This window comes from Centroberyx gerrardi, chromosome 5 (assembly GCF_048128805.1).
Source record: "Centroberyx gerrardi isolate f3 chromosome 5, fCenGer3.hap1.cur.20231027, whole genome shotgun sequence".
Lineage (NCBI taxonomy): Eukaryota > Metazoa > Chordata > Actinopteri > Beryciformes > Berycidae > Centroberyx > Centroberyx gerrardi.
In genome coordinates this window covers 16123702-16145607 of record NC_136001.1, presented here as the reverse complement: position 1 = coordinate 16145607, position 21906 = coordinate 16123702, and the positions used below count along the sequence as shown (strand labels likewise).

At 41.0% G+C, this 21906-nt stretch overlaps 1 protein-coding gene across 1 annotated transcript in view; it reads right to left on the bottom strand.

Moving 5' to 3' along the window:
* syn2b (synapsin IIb) overlaps positions 1-9433 on the bottom strand; it is a 78422-nt gene extending 68989 nt beyond the window's left edge. Inside the window, exon 1 of the mRNA XM_071895234.2 lies at positions 8988-9433. Within this exon, the coding sequence (XP_071751335.2) occupies positions 8988-9433 (446 nt within the window). The remainder of the gene's footprint in view (positions 1-8987) is intronic.
* Between the last annotated feature and the right edge of the window lie 12473 nt (positions 9434-21906).

Sequence of the window (21906 nt, the reverse complement as noted above, 5' to 3'; positions counted from 1 at the left end):
GTAATATTAAAACCTTTGCTTATGAAATAGCTGTGTTTTGGGAGGACAAAGTAATTTAAATTTATTAAGTATTGACTGATTCATTTTGGGTTGAACTTTTCCAACTTTCCCAAATTGGATTTATTTTATTTTGGAGAGAAACCCATCAAATATCCAAGAAGGATCGGAAAGTGATTCCTCATAGCCAGTTATGAACGCAGCATGGGAATATATTATTCCAATCCTTTTTGAGTGTATTTATGTGAAATGAAACCCTGCAGAATAAAATATCTTCTATTTGCATTGTAATTTTAATGCCAGGTGTAAATGGGGCCAAGCTAAAACTCATCTTTTATGCATGAATGAGGTACTTGTCATTGTCAGTTACCTTTTTTATTGCTTGATATGACAAGAGCTCAGCTAACATATTTTTTTTTTCAGCATCATCCCCTAAACTGTTCAATCAAGGTGTAGAAAGCTGCTGCCAGCGGTTTCCCGGATAAGTTCTAGATAGAATTTATTATTTGGCATAAAACCCTCAAGCTGTTTGGCTCTTTCAGCTAAACAGCCTGTTGACGTGTACATTTATAGGGATAGAAAAAGCAGTAAGTGCTGTGCTCATCTAATTGCCTTTCCAAAACGACGGCCACAATTAAAAGAGTGGGATGGAAAGTCAGTGAAAAAGGAAAGGGAAACATACTTTTAACAATGCGCAGAGGAGGTAGCCTATTTTCTTCCTGTTTCATTCAAATTAGCTAAATAGGTGACTGTTATTCCCTACATATTGACATAGACATAATGGGTAATCTCTAGTCCTAATAGGCCTTATGTATACAAGCCCTTCCAAATGCTCTCAATGCTCAATCAGTCAGTCAGTATTGACATTGCCAGTGCCACATATTTGCATTCACTAATAGCCTCGTCTCCTGGGAGCAAGCATGCAACCAAACCCTTACTTACTATTCCTCACAGAGATTATGCAAGCATATTAGAAAATTAAACAATCAAAGCTATATAATCAAACCAGCATATTTTCTGCATTCCCATATTACCATATTCTTTACCAGGGGTTTTCAGAGTTGAGTCTCAAGGTCCCCACAGATCCTTTAGGGTGTTCCAGGGAGTCCCAAGAAAAATGACAAACAGTATAATCTACACTCACTAATCATCAGCCCCTCCAAGGCTTGGGTGTTTTTTTTCTGTGATTGTTGTGACCAATAGCATTACTTATGTGCCTGCTTTTTAAAATATTGCTAGGCATACTTTAACAGACTTGAAAAGTGAATAGTGAATCAAAACATTTAGTAATAAGTGGAATGGTTAGGAACTCATGAGTAACTGAAGACCACATTGTTTACCACCTCTAATCTTAATATGTGACAGACTTAAAACAAGGTATCTGTTGTGACCGCAGCTGAGAATAAAAATAGCTGTAGTTGTGAATAATGAAAATTGAAAATGTTCTACCAAAGTGAAATACTTGCTTTAAAAGCCCCCAAATGCAACACTCCATAAAAACTGCCAAGTCCTGTTTTGTTGCTGTGAAATGGACGTGATAGGTTAGGTTACAAGTTTGGCACCCCTGGTGTTGTTCATATATCATGCCCAGGCCTCAAAATGCCACTGGTCTAGTGTGACTGAGAGGTGCAAGACATCAGCAGGTCATGAAGTGGAAATCAACAGCACCTTTCTAAGTCAACATGACAATGCCACCTGCTGTAATGAGGTTGGTTCTCAGCCCGTGTGTTTAGAAATGCTGAAAACCATACTGCACTTGGTAATTCCAAACCACTGTCACAAAAATCACACGCCCAGAATAAATCACCAGCATCCTTCAAAATGCTCTGCCCTCTCCTTTGTTCATGGTGTAGCCTATGTATGCATATCGGCTCTGAGAAGGTGTATTTAGAACGCAAAACAAATATTGCTTGTAGCAAAGAACCTTAAACAATGAACAAGGCAATTCCCAAACCACTATTCTAAAGCATATTATGTCAGCAGAAACAAAGAACACAGTAAGTGGCTATATTTCACTGAGAAATATATATATTTTCCTGAATTGTGAATTTCCTGAATTCTACCGTGGCATATAATCAGATGAGAGAGAGAGAGAGAGAGAGAGAGAGAAAAAGAACGAGAGAGAAAAAGCAGGTGTGTGTGTGTGTGATGTTGATGGAGATATACAAGGCTCCACCTCCCCACCTGCTCTCACTGTGCACTCGTGTTCCCACTGGCAATGGAGAAAATTAGAACAGACTTTAACACACACACACACACACACACACACACACACACACACTATATCTAGATGTTCACGTTAAATCACTTGTTAGGGTTTGTGCCGCCTGTGTTGAATTTGTCCTTTTTTTTCTTCACAGCAAAAATCTGAGTAGGTCAGTATAAACACCAGTTTTTTGTTTGCTGTGCAACCACAAGAAACCCAACAAAAATGAGTTTTCATGCTTCCCATTCAATATGTACAAAATGACACTCAACTGCACATAGTTTGGGAATCTTACTGGTGTAGATTGGAGGTGAGGAGGATGGTTACGTTCTGACTGAAACACCCCCCTTTTCAAATAAAGCAATTGCAAGTCACATGCGGATACTAGCTGGCTAGTTAGTCATGCCTTCAAATAGCAACCAGTGAGTCATGAAGCTCTAGCTTTCGCTGCAGGGCAACTGGGCGAAACCCTCATTGTTGAACCTGGATGTAAGGTACTGTAGGCCTTGCTTGCTGGGAGAGTGTGCCTCATCCTGCAGTCAAACAGATGTCGCTTCTATTGTGAGCAATATGGAAAAGACAGGAGCGCAAAAAAACGTACTTACGCTTTCACAAGTAAGCAATAAACTCACAGATTCTTATAGAGAAACTGCATAGTACATAAACACATGCAAATAGAGAGATAAAGAGATGCAGACAGAGATACAGAGAGGGAAAGAGAGAGAGCAGATGTGGCCCTTGGGTGAAACCGCTGAATCACCATGTCTCTTCTCATTACTTCATCACATCATGAACCCTGAGCACTTTCTCTGGAGCCACACACACACACACACACACACACACACACACACACACTCACACACACAGATTGCCATGATGAAAGGCAGAGCGGCAGCAAGAGTAGAGAGACAGAGACTGAGAAAAAGACACAGAGGGTGAGACAGGCAGAGAGAGAGAGAAAGAGAGAGACAGACAGACAGACAGAAATACTGGGACAGAGAGAGTAAGAGCAACACACAGACGTCCAGAGAAAAGAGATAAAGGGAAATTCCCAGATCTTTTCCTTCTCATTGCCTCTCATCCTTGCTTCTCCCACTGTGCTGATATCACCTTGAAAGGCCCTGGAGGCTTCTGTCTTTCCCCTCACTCATCTCAATGGGTTCTGGTCTGTTACATAAGGACCACACATACTCAAACACACATAAACACATACACACAAACACACACAATCAGATGCTTACACATTCTGAATCACTTGCAAATACACTCACACTTTTGTCTTGCAGCAGCAGCCTTAATGCTTGACTCCCATGGTGCATCCTTTTTATGGCCCAGTCAGAGAAAGCCATCATAGTAGCATAGTCGATACTGGGGAGCTTCGAAAGCGAGAGGTCAGATGAGGGAGAAAAAAGCTCATGCTACCTATGCTTGCTTATATAACAGCCAGCCAGCATTTAAAAGACAATACGGGTGTCATTTAGAGTTATAGCCTATTTACTACTTTCTACGTTTACATTTCGCCAATAATTTTGCAATGCATACTGTATGTAAATAGATTTTTTAACATTTACTTGTTTTGTATCGTTTTTAAAATGCTCATTTTAAGGTATCAAACCTAGCTTGAAATTAACTGCTGTACTGGCTAACAAAGATGGCCCAAATAAGAAGACATAGATTTGACAATAAAGTTTGTAAGACCACATGTTTTTGAGAGATTATTTTCTGGTGGAGACTTCCATTTTTTCCTGTGGGTGTCAGGTGATTGACAGTAAACAGAGCGTAACATAATGCACGCATTGATATGAAAACACTCAAGTCAGGCGCAACGAATAAAGGATAAAACAGAAACTTTGTTTGTTCATGTTTACTGTGACGGATTATCTAGCTCAGGGAATTTTCAAGTCTGTGGAAGCTGTTTTTCATCCTGTACAAAATAATAATAAACAGGAATAATGTAAAGGGGAGCAAACTAGACGACAGGCACAAACTTAAAAATCCTTTAAATCTCATTCTCCTACATGGGATTTCAAAAAGCTCCTCTACCAATTCAGCCCACAGTGAGTTTCACCCCTATCCAAGGGGAGGCATGTCTGTGCTTGTATATGTTACATGCTACTTTGACACTATTTGCTACACTTAGACACTTCAAGATAGATGGAATTTTACATAAAGCCACCATAGGAGCCCCACTTTCTTGCTGCAATGTTCACCGACAAGGAATAGTTTGGAAGTGGGCTGATGATAGATGCAAGGTGGGGGTTTAATTGAATAATGGCTGCCACAGCATCTGATTTATTTTTCCAATACCAGGTTATAAATCAGATGTAACTGTGATGAAATCTAACCTCATAAGAGTTGTTTTCTCTCCCTGACATTGTTAGGGTTCGGGACACGTAGACACTAAAACATCTTTCAGACAGGATATGTGAGAAGATGTGCTATAAAGCTGGGAGATTGAGAGGAGCGTTGAGATGGTCTCATTGCCTGTCAAATCTGCATCTGGGGAACTCTACAAGCAGACTAACAATATCCATTGTGAAATGCAACACTGATCACACTGCTGATGGCTGCAGCAGCTGACAGAAGGATTTGTGGGGGTTGTTTACATGCACAAAAAGGTGGACACATGTATGTGCATCCATGTACGCACCCAATCATACATAACTCAAACATAACTGCTGTCAAGAATACTTAACAGCATGTTTTCTCTTGATTGGTTAACTGTGATTGAAAGGTATGAACGCTGACACAAAGCCGATCCCTTTTAGCCTTTTTATCAATCTCTTCCACAAACTTTTTTTGTGCTTAAATGGCAAAGGTTCTTTCCCCCAATGCAGTGTTTCACAAACTATGCTTCTAAAAATGGGTCACAGCCCTGTTTGCGGTGGGTCCTTACATAACAAGAGTGGCCTGCTAGTATTACTCTGGGCCCAGGGATGTGATTGAAATTGCTTAGGCCAAATGTATGTCCTAGACTGAAAATGTTTATAGCAGCAAGTAGCAAGGTCAACACTAGAGAGGCCCAGCCAATGTCAACTGAATGCTGTTTTGAATTTTCTAATTGAAATATCTCAGCTTTCAAAATGCCCCTCCCTAACTTTCTATACGAACCAGTGTTGTTAGATTTTTTACATGATGCAAGGAAACAAAAATCCATTATCCTAGTGTTACACTCAAAATGAGTAATTAAGTAACGTCTTTATGGCACATTTTGCACAGGAGTGATGTAAATTAATTCAAAACAAAATGAATGGTAAAGTCCCATGATGAAGAGGATCACCAAGCAAAGCTCAAGACAAATGCACTGACACCTATTTTTGTGAGTGCAGACATCAGTAATGACAATGCAGGTAAGGTCTTTCCCCTCACACCTAACTGATCAGAGATGGGGAGAATGAATGTCACGGATGCTGTTAGCTTTTTTCTGTGATATATCATACAGCGTGCATCCCTGACATCACTGACCTGAACGCCACATGGAATCATAACAGAGAAGGAATTTCCAATGTGATCTTTTACTCTCCAGGTTATCTTATTGAGAGCCTCAGGTCCCGCTCTTTGCTGAGTGGAAAATCAATACCATTTAGCAAAATGTCTCTCTGATCCTGATGCTTTGAGGGAAGCACTGTCTGCAAGCGTCCCCCCCAAAATAACACATTAATATTTATGTTGAGCTCTCGAGATGAAAGGTTGTTTACCAATAGTACGGGAGGACTTCTGGGAATTACGCCAGAGAAGTTGCAACTCCATTGCATTACATTGCTTAAATGCTAAATTACGTTACTAGTCAGGGGTAGACATTATAGAAGTTCCCCCTGCCCTGCATCTATGTTGCATTTGTACTGCAAGAGATTTTACAAACTGTTCCTGTCAGGGTCAGAGCAAAGGTGCTGTAGCAGTTCTGCAAGGGTGTAAATAATGAGACTTCTACAATGGCTACATCTATCGATTACACGTTATTTACATTGTACAAATTTATATTGTAACATGAACCGCCAATGTACGGCATCCACCTGGGTGATGCAACAGCGTTATTGTTGTTGCTATTGATATTGTTGCTATTGTTTGCCTGCTTTATGAACTACAGTGTATGCTAATCACTTATTATTGTACAAATACTATTAATAATGATTTTAAAACAAATAAAAAGATATAAAATATTATATATATATTGTAACATGAATCAGCACTCTCCGCACACCCAGTCAACATCCAATGCTGAAGAGCATGACTCACAAATACAATCATATCCCCTTTTATCAAAACCACAATTGTTGTGCTGGGCTATATCATGGATCATTACAAAGGCATCCATTATATTTCCAACGTCTCTCATTCACAAATCACTGTATTACATAATAATTGCAGCCATATGAAACTGCCAAAGTGCTTGTCAAAAGACAAGGAGAGGATGATACATCAAGAAACGCTACAATATCCACATACAAACTTTGACTTATTGTAGCTGATACACTTGATAGTGGGAGAAAAATGCTGTGCATCGTTAAAGTCCAGATTCTCCATTTCATTTGTAGGCTTCACTGTCTCTCAGTCACACACCACTGCCTCATCATCAGTGAAGGATGACCAAATCAGCTCAAATGGTTACAACAAAAACAGACTGCAAATCATAATACAAAAATAGAAAAAGTGTATATATTACAAGAAATATATACAATATATACAGAAATATATGTATACCCTCTCTCAGTTTGACTCATTTTGAGCATTCTATTTAATAAGGCTCTGATGTTTTCCATTCAGATATGGCTGCATTATCATTATGTTGATGACGGCCATTCAAACCAAATTATTACAGCTAGAAATTGCCTAATACCAATGAAAGTCTATCCAATATCCATATCAATATGCCGATTCTAAGTCTGATGTATGGGCAATAGAGATTCTCTAGCAGTGGGACTGCATCAAGTAACATCATGCTTTCAAAAGCATCTGCTCTGAATGTAGGCTGCAATGTCTCACATTCAGACATTGCCACGTCATAGATGGCAGCTATCCAATCAGAAGCTACTGAAATACTCACAGCAAGAGATGCTGGATACCGTAATATAGAAATCCTAGTCGCATTTAGTCAATACAGACAGAGGGTAATAATGATGCAGTGGATCTACAATAACCATGCATGTATGCACTCATCACTTATTGGGGTAGGCCTTTGCTGATTTTGGTAGAAATATTATCCATTGTGACACTACACAGTGAAGACCATCCAGTCTATTTGCAAGCTCCAATGCCTCTAACTCAAGCATCACTAAATCATCGGTACATGGCAGCAATCCAATTCAAAACTGATGCCAGTATTATAGCCGCAGATGATATTGTGGCAATGAAAGACTATACAATACTCATATATACAAAGACTATAGAATATCCACACACTGTGCGATGATATGTGGCCAATATAGGTAATAGTGGCACTGGCAGTACAATGGAATGCATTATTACACATTATTACAGAATCTCCATTACATTTTGCAGGCACCAGAATTTCTGTTTCAGACACTACTGTAATCACATTTACACCTGGCGTTAATATCTCAATGAAGAAAGAACATGTATCAATGTTCTGTCTAGATAGGGCACCAAAGCACATTTAATGTATTTTCAATCTGAATTGGCAGTATACATTAGAGTCAGCTGCCAAAATAATTATAGCTAGAGATAATAATCACCAATATCTACAAACCCACCCCAAGGTTGATAATAATAATGCCATGCTACATTACTCAAGAACCTCCATTACATGAAAGGTCAAAAGTCTCTCATGCAGTCACCACTTTATCATGCAGCCATCCACTACAAAGCTGATAAAATAAAACCACAGCAAGAGATAATGATAGCAATGGAACGCTGTAACATCCATACTCAACATCCACATAGAAACCATTAATAGCCTAAAATGAGATTTGCAGTGAGTGGGATAGCAACGATATTACAGAGCCAAGGGCTCATATTACACTTCTAGATAGCAATGTTTCATTCAGAGGTACATGCTCATGTATGAGAATGCATGATGTATGAGTTGATATCACAGGATAATGTCTTGTTCGCCACCTTGTACTGTCAAGAGATGGAAACAGGCAACTCATAGCTCTGCACTCACACACACACACACACACACACACACACACACACACACACACACACACACATATACATCCACACACACACACATGCAGTCATAAACACACATATGAATAGAGACAGGCGACAGCACTGGGGGGGTGTGATGTGAATGCAAACCCTGGAGAAAAGCTGTCTTGTGTGTTTTGATAAATAGAGCTGTTTCTATGTTGGGAGCGTCAGATCTCGACTTCAGAGCGACAATGGAATACAGCCTAATAGAACAGAATAGAATAGAATAAGACAAGCATCAATCGAATGATCCTTGAGTAATTATCCATTTGCAGCTAACTAAACACGTCAATATTGTAATTATTTAAAGTTTATAATTAATTGATTTATTGGATTCATAGCCAGTGCACCCATCACTCAAATGTACTTTTTTGCATAAACAATATGTTATTGCATTATATGGTCTTCTTGCTTCTAGCTGACTCTAAACCAAACATTTTCTATATAAAATCCGCAGGGTATCCCACAACCTTGGAAATAGTGTGTCAGTTCAAACTCCCATTCAGCGCCAACCAGCACACAACCAGCCACATCAATTTCCCAGATAACACAGACTGCAACAATCGCCCAATTGGACAACACTCATCCCATCAACGGTCCAATCGGGACACTTTCACCTTACACTTACCACTCATGCTGTGGCTCGTCGATGACCAATAGGATCTTGAACTTCTTGGAAAGGGAGGGAGAGGGAGCCGACTGCTCCACGAACCCCGCGGCGGACGCAGCTGTCTGTTTGACCACATTGGTGATGGAGCTGAAGGAGCTGAAGAAGCCGGAGGAACCACCGGATGAGGACGAGGACTGGGCCTGTTGAGGCTGCTGTGCCGGCTGGGACAAACGCCGGTCCTGAGCTGCAGGGGAGCTGGCTGGTGCCTGGGATGGGGTCGGAGCTTTGGACGGGGACTGGGCAGGGCCGGCCGCCACAGCCGGGGCAGCACCCGGTTGGGAAGGGGATGAAGCCGTGGGGGGAGGAGGAGCAGGAGGGTCAGGCCTCTGCAGGTCTGTCATGTAGCCATTGGGAAGGTTGGAGATGAAGCTGCTGTCGGAGAGACGGCGCCGGAGGAAGTTCATGACTGCGGTCGAATAGTTGGTCTTCCAGTTGGTTGGTCAGTTGCTCTCTTAGTGTGTCTCTTGATTGCTTGGTAGAATAGGGTGAGAGTAGGAACAGGCAGAGATGGATAAAGAGATGTAGAGAGAGAAACAGCCTGATCAGAGGTTAGATGAATGACGGACAGCAGATCAGCCCAAATGATCGAGGGATGAGGGACTGAGAGCAGCTTCCGTGTTGGAGCAATGGAAAGCAGGAAGGAAGGATGGATGGAGCGATGGATACAGCTCTGGTCCAGTCTTCAAGAGACAGCTCTCCAAAGCGCAGTAAGCCAGCAAAGCGTGTGTGGTGTTCCTCCTCCTGAGCTTCACGCCTCCTCACAAGTGCGTGTGTGTGACGTGTGTGTGTGTGTGAGTGAGAGAGACAGAGAGAGAGAGCTGTGTTGTCGCCCCCTTTGGTGAAGTACTGGTGCTCTCCCTCTCAACTCTGCCTGCCTTCCTCCTGAACTGCTGCAAGCTGAATGCATGCAAGAGATGCTCTCGTTCTGCCTCTCCTCCCCGCCCCTTTCTCTCTCTCTGCCTCTCTCTCTCTCTCTCTCTCTCCTCCACTGCTTATCTCACCCTTTCACTTGCTCACGCTCTATCTCTCTCACGCTCCCTCTGCCCTTTCCCTCTGCCTCTCTCCCTGTTGCTCTGCCTTTCTCTCTCTCTCTCTGCCTCTCTCCCTCTAGTTGATGCTCTCTCTACCCTTTTCCCTCACTTGCTTGCCCGCTCACTCACTCACTCTGTCACTCAGCTTGCTCATTGGCTCTGTCCCCCTCCCCCTCTCCTCCTCTTCTCCCCTGTCATCATCCTCCTACATCACAGGCTACGTGTGTGTGTCGTGCCGCAGCCTCGTAGCGTTGTGTGCCGTGTGCAGCCGGTTGAAGGGGTTTCCTGCGAGCGTGCATAAAGCGGAGTGTGCACAGACGGAAACACCCTCCACCCTACTCTAGAAGATCATTCCCCCTCCCTTCCTCCCTCCATCCATCTCCTCCATCCTCTTCCTCAAGCTCGCTTTCCTTTACTCTCTTCATCCCTTTTTGTCTTCTCTCCTCCCTCCTTCCCCCCCTCAAACTGTGCGTGCATATGTGATATGTGTGTGTGTGTGTGACAGAGAGAGAGAGAAAGAGAGAGAGAGAGAGAGAGAGAGAGAGAGAGAAAGAGAGAGAGATGATACATATTCTGGCGGATGCCTTGTAGAACAGATGAAATAAAGCCCCCTCTGAGAATGTGCCTGTGCCAATATTTTGCTATTAAAAGCATGTGGCATATTGGAGGGCAGGGTTGTTGTAATTTAAACCACTAGATTTGAAAATGCCAAGGCAGAGGACACGAAGAAAAAGGAGAAAGGATGAGTGGAGTTGAGGGGAGAGGAGGGAAGACAGGAGAGGAGCAGAAAGAAGAGAGAGAAAAGAAAGGAGAAGAGAAGAGAAGAGAAGAGAAGAGAAGAGTCATCTTTTTGCTGGGACTCATACCTCTCTTCTGCTTTCTATCGATTGATTCAGTCAATCAAATGATTCCCTTCACTGGCACGTGTTGCTCTTCAATAACGCGGATCGTTCTGTAGCCTGAGAAAGCAGCAAGCAGAAGCAATGTTAGTACTGACTGAGGGGAGCCAAGCTGGAGGAGGCCCTGTAAAGTATGGATTCATAGGTATTTTTGTCACCCTTTGGTCAGACAGTGAAGGCTCTGTATCTATTGTTAGTGCAGTAGGATTTTCCAAACATGTCACAACTACAACGTTAGATTTCTACATTGATTACATTTGTATGAACTATGTCACATCTTGCCAGGGAGTCCAAAATCTTGGCACCTGGCCTACATTTCCTAGCAGAATCCTGGATGAAGAAGGTACACACACACACTCACACTCACACACACACACACACACACACACACACACACACTCTCTTCTCAGGTAAAGGGGAAATCCACCATATTCCTACAATCTTGGACAGCTCAGAATTTTATCTTTTAAAGTTCTTACTGTTGAATAACATTCATGAATGTGTCTATGATTATCCAAATCACATTCTGTTTTAGGGTGGTGTTTTGCATTAAGCTCTGAAGACTAGAGAGCACAGTCTTAAAAGGTGATCCTAATTTTTTAGTTAAACTGTTTCCCTGGACACTTAGCAGGTCAAAAATAAGAAATAAAAAGATTCAACTGAAGTTATTTTTATCAGAGGGAATATACTGTTTCTCTTCCAGCCCACTGTGTGTTTCAGACTATATGTTTTCATGTCTCTTCCACTCTTTCCCATGTCTGGCTTCATTAAACATTCACTATTCCAGGGCATGAGAGGAGCACGACTCCTAAATGCTGCCAGCAGCAGGCTGCCTCAGCACTGTTTGTTGCTCTAAGCTTTACCTCAAGAACAGCCAGAAGATGACAGGAGAAAGAGGGAGAAAGAAGATTATTCAGGCTGGGGAAAAAATCCCATGCCTGCCTGAACCATGCTAAGGAGAATAGCTTGGCATGGGGAAGAGGAAGCCTGCAGAAGAAAATATACCTTCATCTTCTCTTCAGTAGGCATTTTCCCCTTTAATGATGTAAAGCAATTTTACTAGAAATAGTGCCCTATTCATTTGTCGGATTTGACTGCTTGTACAAAGTTGAAACTCTGTAACAGCATTGCGATATACGGAAGCACGCAGCTTTCATTTTCAACCAAGATATGGTGAGCACTGCTATCCCTGTTGATGGAAATGTATTCTTTGACCTTTATCCAAAAGAGGCAAGGTTGCGCTGGTTGCAATTCAGCTGTACTCTAAAATATGCTCTGCCCACATCTCTTTTCAGCCATGGCTTTATATATTTATTTTATAATGTTTTTGCCATTTCTGCTGTATTAGGCAGTCGCAGTAGAGTGAGATAGAAAAGACAGGGCAGGGTGAGGGGATGATATGCAGCAAAGGGCATGGGCCAGATTCGAACCTGTGCCACTGCAATTAGGACTTAGCCTTAATGGTACACGTTCTACCAGTTGAACCCCTGCCTTGGCTTTGTTTAAGACTTGTAATTTGTATTGCCCAATGGTTTATCTTGTCCATTCTCACTGACTGAATAAGGTCTACCAGTAGCACATTATTGCATTAAGGCTGCAATATTCCCATTCATAAATTCAGTCATTAGCACACATCTTCTATTTACCCCTTACATTAGGATTCAAAGGAATTCAACAATTCATCATATTGCTACAGAGTTGTGGACTGTGTGTGCCTAAATGCACTAAATACTAAGGTCTGAAGGGTGCATCCAAAAACTGTCTGAATAGATTAAAAAAAAGCTGCTAAATGTGAGTGGACTACCCACTCTTCTCCTTAAAATAAAAAGTAAAACTAGTATATTTAGTGGGATATCAATGCTCACTCATTTCCTGGATCCAAGCAATGCAACACAAGCACTTAAAAAATCCATAGAGGGAATTATAATGGTGTCTCTGTACCCCAACTGCCACCTTAACCGCCACCTGCTTAAAAGGATTTTATTTGTATTGGTTTCAGTGGAGAGTTTTAGTGTAAAATGGTGCAAATGCTGTTTCAGAGGCTTTTCCACACCACAGACACATTTTTGTACTGTAAGTGAAACACTTGTTCTTGCCTTTACAAATTGACATCTCTGTGGCTGCAAGGGTGATTAAAGGATGTAGCTGGGAATAAATAAAGCATTAGGTTGACACTGAATACCTCCTCCTCTTTCTCTCATGTCGAGTATTCTTGTTGTTGTGTCTGCTTCCTTGGAAATTCTCAAGAAAAAAAGAGTTATGTCTGAAAACAGAATACAGCGTTAGATGCAGCGACACTTTTGGAATTTAAAATCATCTGAAATGTTGTGAGAGAATCAAAATGGCAGTGTACAGCACCCAAAAGAGACTCTTGCACAATATGAAGGAGGAGCCTGAGTGTAGTCAACCAGAAGAGAAGAGCCAGAATGAGTCACAGAGCTGCAGTGTTAACCGTGGCGACATCCTAAGCTCATCCATTCATTTCATGATGACACAGTAAAATACACACACATACACAACACACACACACACACACACACACACACACACACAGGCACAGCAGGCCTTATTATACAGTACACTTAGATACATGTTTAATCACAACAGTCTCAATGGCTGTTTGAGTAGCCTAACTCTTGAACAATATTTATACCATGCTGTCTAATTCTGTTCTCTTCTGTTCCATTTCTTTGTTCTTGTTTTCACAAAGTGTGAGTTTATAGATTTCAAAACAGGCATGTCATTATGATAGTGGCTGAGCTGAACTGAAATATTGCCTCAGCTTTAAGATCATATTGTAGCCTTATGTTCAAGAGAAGGGGGTTCAAGCTTTTATCTCTTTGCACCAATGCTTAAAAAGTACCCTTTCATAATATGTTAGAATGTCTTGTATTAGGTTATATGAATAATTTGGTTTAACCATCATCTTCCATGAAAAAATAAGTACCCCAGTTGAAAAAGATTACTCCAACCCTCCCCGCCCCTACTTTCAGATGCAGCTTTGCCCCTTTCTTCTGACTTGAGCCCTTGTTGTTGAGTGTGGCTCTGGACCCTGGCTCACAGCAGAGTCTTACCTACTCTGCCTTGTGCTGCTGCGTTGGGAGGAAACACAGCAAGGTTAAGCAAACATAGCAGATCCACAATGCCAGGGGCATCACCCATCCACCCACACACACACACAGACATGCACACATAAGCACAACCCAAATGCGCATGTGCACACATGTACGCATACACACACTAACATGCACACGCAAACACAGTTGCTGGTGTTGCACTCATGAATCGTGGACTGGATTCAGTGGCATATTTTAAAAGAAGATGTTTATTCTGAAAAATACATATAAATACAAAAGTGAGTCGGCTGGCACGGCTGGTACATACAGTTGCCTCTACTGGTAATCGCCAACTGATTAATCAATTATGTACAAAACACTGGAATTCATAATACAAAATAATTATCAAAATAATCAACATCAATAGAAAATTATAATTAAGCGACATTAGATTCATATAATAGTTCTTAATAACACTAACCTATCTATTCCAAGCATAAAGTATTCAAAAATTATCATTCAGTAATGTACTACCCTTTCTACAAATAATAAGTCATGTATTTCTACACTTTCATTCATCAAACTGATTAACCTATATTTACAACTGGCATCTGCCTTGGTGCGCCGTTGCCATGGCGACTGTAAACGCTACTACTACAGCTGATGTTACCGTTAGCCATCGCAAGTCAAAACACACCCACATTCCGGCTCCCCTTCAAGGTAAAAGCATCTGACAACATAACATACACACTCCCAAACAAAGAACACATGTATGTGAGTTAACACAACCTCATATGTACTGCAAATATCATTTAAATGGTTAATATGACCGTTATAGTGTTCGTTCGCGGTAGCGAACTAACGTTAGTTATTAACAGTAGATTACCCCAAAAATACACAACGGACAACCACGAACAGAAACAATAGCTCCGCTAGCTCACACAAATTACAGTGGACGCATTTAAGTGCTCGGTGACACCTGACTCACCTGAAAAATACATATAAATACAAAAGTGAGTCGGCTGGCACGGCTGGTACATACAGTTGCCTCTACTGGTAATCGCCAACTGAAGGACCAGCGCGAACTCACTATTAACGGTACCTGCCTGCGTTCTAAATTCTAAAACTAACTGCTTTCCCAAGTAAATTTAAGTAAATAATTGGTGGTGTCTGCTGAAGCAGAGATAAATATAAATCAGAGGATTTCAACATGCCACACTGGCACGCAAACACACACATTTTGACATAACCTCTTCCACATCCAGCCCTCTGCTTTGTTGTTTTTTTCCACATGCAGAGTGCATCTGTTTTATAAAACAACCACCTTTTTTTCTAATCTGTTTATGGTATATTTGTGGTGCCAAAAGCTAATTTCAAAATCACTATTGTGATCTCTTTTGAAGAGAGTGAATGAATTAATAAATAAATAATTAATTAAGAAATAAGTGAGGGAATGAATGAACAAAGCAGTAATGAATGTTCATACGGTAAAAGACAGACAATCCTACTTCATGTGCAGATGGAACTAGAATTTTTTATATAAAATACCATACTGTTACCAAGACATTATGGGGGGGCTGATATTTACATCTATGATGATTTTTGACTCCTTTCAATGATTGTTTTCTTTTCATTTCATTAGTGTAAACTGGACTCAATTGGACTTAACAGCTGACAGAATAAATCAATACAGAAATTCAATAAATCAATATGAGAGGGTGTGGTTATTTTTATTGCACTGTAATCCCTTATTAGCTTTACAATACTGACACACTGCCAGTGTTACCATTGTAGAATTATAGACTTCCAATTTTTTACATTCTTGCTGCAATATGGGTGTCTGAGGATATATAATCTCACATTCTACTTTATCTTTTGTTTTGGTATAACTTTATTGATTCCTGTGGGGAATCAATAAACCTCCACTGGGAGGTCAGAGCGCAGGGTCGGCTACAGAACAGCAACAGGAGCTGGTAAGGACTGAGTGTCTTTTCTCGCTGGAGGACTCGTGGATGCTTGCTGTCATTAGGGCTTGAAACCAGGACTTGTGTTTTAAGGACCGTCTCCCTACTCACTATACTACCACCCTGCCTGCCCAACCCCAAGAAAACCCTGAATTGCTACTGCAGAGTAGATGTAGGGTCGGAGCCTTCTGTGGCTTCACTGGTTCTTCACTGGCTAATGCATGTTATAGCTTCACTGTGATGTAAATAATTACAAATTCCAATATTTTACTTATTCATTCAATCTAATTTAGACACAATGCAAGTTTCATTCAATAGATTAATGTCTTCTTTAATGACTAGATGTAATGGGAAAGGTATAATGGATAAGCATGAATCCCTTACAGGATAAATGGCAGCTGGCCTTGCAGGGAGTAATGTCAGATTCATTGGCAGGTTAATTGAAAACACAGGGGGGTAACCTAAGTGGCAACAGGGTTATCATGGGGCTTTGCTATTATAATGCTGCAGTCTAGCCCTGTATTCAGAGGGGGCTAATACAGTGGTAGACCTCTGCCGAAGTCACCTCACCCTGATCTCTCCTGCATTAGAGTGATAATGATAGCTCAGGTGAAATATTAAGAAAAGCAGGTACAGAAAAAGTGCTTGACTTAACCTACCAATAAAATGTCTATTCTTCCCTTTGAAGGTACTTAAGGGAATAGTATTGTGTTAATGGGTTGTGCAGCTCCAGTGAAAGATGACTCTTTGAATGATCTTTAACAAGACTGAGAGGATGGATGGAGCTAGAAGATTAAAACACCCACACAGAACTCAGACATCTGCAGCAAATCCCCCAAAGCATCATTTGACCAGGCTCGTGCCTACACACACACGCACGCACGCACGCACGCACGCACACACACACACACACACACACACACACACACACACACAAATGCACGCGCACACACACAACTTCCAAAGAAACATACTTGGCTGATTGGGTTGTGTGCCAAAGACAATGGATTCTGATATTTTTGCAGTAGGCCTAGTTCTAAATTATAAGCAGAATATAACATTCCGGATTAAGTACATTATTTGCCACAATACTTAATACACCACAGTAAAGATACAACAACATATTTAGCAGCAGTCCATACAAGGTAGCAGCAACACATACAGCAGGTAGAAGCAAAAACTTACTACCACCCCCCCCCCCGTCTCTTACATGCAGGGACATACATGAGAAGCACCGTTCAAATATGGGTGCAGCAAACACTGAGGTAGAGAGCTTATTATAGTGCGAGTTCAGACCTCTAGCATAATATGCTTTCAAGCTCGCCACCTGTTTTGTCTGTGAGGCTGACCAATATAACAGTTTCAAGTATCAAAGTATATACATTCATAATTTCCAATAATTTCAAATTCTGGGTGAAGCTGATGACATCACACAAATGACAAAAATCAAGAAGACCCAAGGCAACCTGCTTAGGCCTTTCCTTGGAGCAACAGACCCTACAATAAAATGTAAATGAATCGCCCATATAAACAGTTGTTATGTACTATGACAATAGTCAGGGCTCAGTGGGTTGTCATTGTTCCCTGTTAGTGTGCTTATGATAGGCTACTAATTAACTGGCAACTAGAACCGTTATTGTAACATCACAGACATAACAGAAAATATCAGTCACACCATATTTAACGTTATAATTGATTGGTAATTCATAATCACACAAACTATAAATTTTTGACGTATTGTGGATGTATGTTGCACAAAAACATTGTGCTATGAGACCTGTTTAGCTAGCTAACGTTACAAGTTAAAACCTAGCCCAGGCAGATGAGTCACAGCTGACAACTGTAATAATAATGTTCATAATATGAAGGCTACTGTCTAAATATAACATATCTTACCTATCTAAGTATAATATATCTTACCTATCTAAGTAGCTAGCTATATCTTCTTACCTGCGATGAAATGCTTGCTGCAAAGGAAAGAAGTTTTACTCGCTGACGTTAGCCACTGAGCTGTCCTACTAGCTGCTAGCCAACGGTCAACGTCTCTTAATGGCCAATGGTCACATCTTTTAATAAGTGGGGAAATTATGAAATTTCTTCCCCGACGGCACAACATCTGACACGCATGATAGCTAAGCGACCAAAAACAATGGCAACAGTCTGTTTTGCGATAGTTATACGCAACACTAGGTCCATTTTGGAAAAATTTGAAAGCGACCTAAAATGCTGCGGAGATGGCGCCATCTACTGACCATTACAGGTAACTGCCACAGCTACAAGCGAGTGAAAGTGAATGAGCATCCAAAATGAATGGAAGTCTATGAACATTGTCCCTCAAAAAGCCTAGAAGCTGTCTACTTAGTGGCGAGCTTAAAACTTGTGTCAAACCCCTTATCTACATTTTCCTGTTAGTTTGCATCGGATATTGTGAGAAGCATTGCATATCACGGGGAATGAGTGCAGCTGATGTTATTTTCACACCTACACTATATATACACAAATATTTAGACTGTGTAGAGTTACTGTGTAGAGTTTAAAGAGTTATTGTTTTAATGACACTGCTATCATAAAATGGCATCCCAGGCTGTGAAGTTGACATGTTAGAATGTGCATGCCACCGATGTGAGATTCAGATGAGGTTCTTTATCTTGGATTCTACCTTTGTGTTAAAATGTATATGGGTTTACATTTAGAAATAGGAGACTCAGGTGTTGTTACTGCATGTGGGAAAACAAACACCAGCCAGCTGGAGGAGGTGGAGATTTGACAGACAACAGGGACCGCTCGGTGTGTGTGTGTGTGTGTGGGGGGTGGGGTGGGGTGGGGGGGGGGGGGGGGGGGGGGGGGGGGGGTGACACTGTCTATACATTGTTTGAAATGAAAAGGAAAGGCAAGCTTGTGACTTTTATTTGAACCAGGTGGAAAAACAAACTCATGAAACTAGAACAACCTTGGCTGAAATTACATATTGATTTTATGTCAATTTCTATTCAGTACCCTTATCTGATAGATTGAGTCTTTCACTACAATGCAATATAGAGTAATTGCATAGAGTTTGCCTATACACATACAATAGAACCTTGTTAATCTGAGTGGTAATTGACAAGGTTCTCTAAAGTAGGAAAGTAAGGGAAGTAAAACATAAGAAACACATCTCAGAAATATATCTTATAAATAACCAGTTGAAATGATTTTGGTTTTGCAAATCCCAACAATTCTGTGCAATCACTGGGATGTGTTTATGTCATTTGTCATTATGTATGCTGCACAGACGGGTTGGTTTAATGCTGCCTTCACAGGTATCCAGATGTTGCCTATCCTCATACACTGAATTACACATTTGACTGTAGGGTTCTGACCAGTTGCAGCCAGTTCACTTGCTCAATTATTTTTCATTTTGCTGCACCATGCCAGGAAAGATCCTAACCTGTGTCTCAATTTACCTCCAACCTGCTGTTTCGTTTTGCCTTTGCCTTGCTTCTCACTCCCTGATTCTGAATATCATTGGCTTATTCCCTGCTCAGTGATACTGTAATCCTTCAGAGCAGCAAGATGAAAGTACTTGTTTGTGAATGGTGCAGTTACACATCTGCTGCAGTGTGTATTTTTGTGTGTGTGCATGTGTGTGTGTGTTTGTGTGTAGTATGTGGTTAATGGTGCATTTTCTTTTGATGCTCCATCGCTAGGCATGGGCAGCAATGGCAATCGCCATGGCAACAGGCGTGCAGAAGCTGAGAAGATTCTCCCAGGTAGTGTGTGTGTGTGTGTGTGTGTGTGTGTGTATTGATACACATTTAGTGTATGTGTGTGTCAATATCAGTGTGAGCCCCAATTGCCTTGTAGGATTTTCACCAATCAGCACAATCTGTCTTCTTCCTCCTGCAATTTTATTATAATGTGCCTGCTGAAATCCCTATGAAAACGAAGGGGATAAAAGATATTTCTGTTCTAACAGTAACAGTTAACTGCAGGCTGAACTGCAGTCTGAAGCTGTGCCACACCATACCTATCAAAGCTTTTGACATCCAAATTAATAATTCCCGAGGTGGCTACAAGCTTTTGCAGAGGAAGAACTTTTACATGCTGCACTGCTTGCTGGACGCCAGGAGAAATGTATTACAAATTCATCTAGCACTGTCAGATGAAATACTGAATAGAAGCTTTGCCCAAATTACTTCAAATCATAAAATCAATGTCTAATCACAACAAAAATTGATCCACTTTGATTAGTTGGTGGTTTTTGCTCCAAAGGAAAAGCTACAGACATTCATACCATAATTTATAGTCACTTTCACATGGACATAGAGGATGGATAGAGGTGGGATGGGAGGATTCTCACACTAGTTAAAAATGTACATTCATAAACCTTTTTTCCCGTGAACCTGCCTGCAACCAGTTTGCTTATTACTTAACAAGCTTTACATATGTAGACAACTGGTGTGCTATGCTTTAAGCACAGGCATGTTGTGAGTTTTTGCTAAAAAGTCAAGAAAATCAGTGACAATTAATAATCATTTTGCTTTGATTCTCTCTACTTCACACTGAATTTCATCCAAACTACTGCAATTTGGGTGAAATCTGGCATCTAATTGTGCTGTGAGGCCTTCTTGCAGAGCCATGAAAGGCACAGTGTGTCATTTTCATGCAATCAATAATCTGATGTTCCTCACAATCTTGCTGTTTTTCCAAAAGTGTGTCTTGCCACCCAAAAAAAAGCTGGACAGTTGGATACAGAAGAGACGGCTGCACAGCTACATACAGCATGGAAGACAGACCAGTGGGCCATTGGGGGGAAAAGAAACAAAATGAAACAAAATAAAAAAATAAATAAAACATCTTCAAAGTGAAGTGAAGCAGGGGGCAAAATCAGTCTGTCTGTCATCAGTCCACTCTGAGTGTATGTGAAGAGGCTGCAGTCTGATTGCTAACCCCTCACACACACACACACACACACACACACACACACATACAGAGACCGCTGGACATCACTCCCAGTTGATTCAATCAGTCGACTGCTGGAAAATATGAACAACACTGAGTATGAAACACATATTAACGCTGTAGATATTTGAGTCCTCATAATTACATTGTATAGGTCGAGGAAACTATACAATAGGTGGCAAATCCATCTTTGAATCAGCCATTTCAGTATATCTTCCATAGCTTTATTCATGACAACCATTGTACATGTCCTTATATGGTAATCACATACAGCAGCGTTCGTCCATAGAAGTGTGAGAATTACATAATAGAAGGAATCCTATGAGGGTGAGATTCACAAGAATCACAAGGTAAAACAATCACACTTGTTATAAAACACAGGGAGGAAAAACATGAAAGAAATAGGTGGGCAGAACTAGTTTTTATGGGTTGAATAGGTCTACCTGTATGACATAATTTACATTTCTAGGGTCACAACCATGAGGCTTCACTCAAGTGAACTATAATATAACATTTGCATAATGTAGTATGGGATTAAACAGACCTTTTTAGTCCCAGTAGTGCTACACTACCCCTGAATCCTGACTTAACAAGGCACTTTTACACCATGAGTGAGCTTGTTAAGTCAGGATTCAGTGACCTTATCAATATTCATTTGGATGAAAAGATGGCTTAGGGCAATTACAGTGAAGATAATATTTGTCCTACTCTTGACAATTCCACAGTGTGCTGCAGACATATTGCTAATTGTCATGAATCCTCATTCAGTATTCATGTATTCAAATAGATGTGAACATTAGGCCGATTTTAAGACTAGTGACTGCTGCAGTGGTTAAGACTGATGACGGCCTGCAGTCCTGCCTGTTGGCTTATACTGCTGCAACATGTTTTCACAAGAAATTATTCTCATGCTCAAGTTTCATTTCATTTTCACGGGTGTAGGCGTGTGGACTTTTTTAGCATCTCGAGGCCGAGTTGTAAATCTT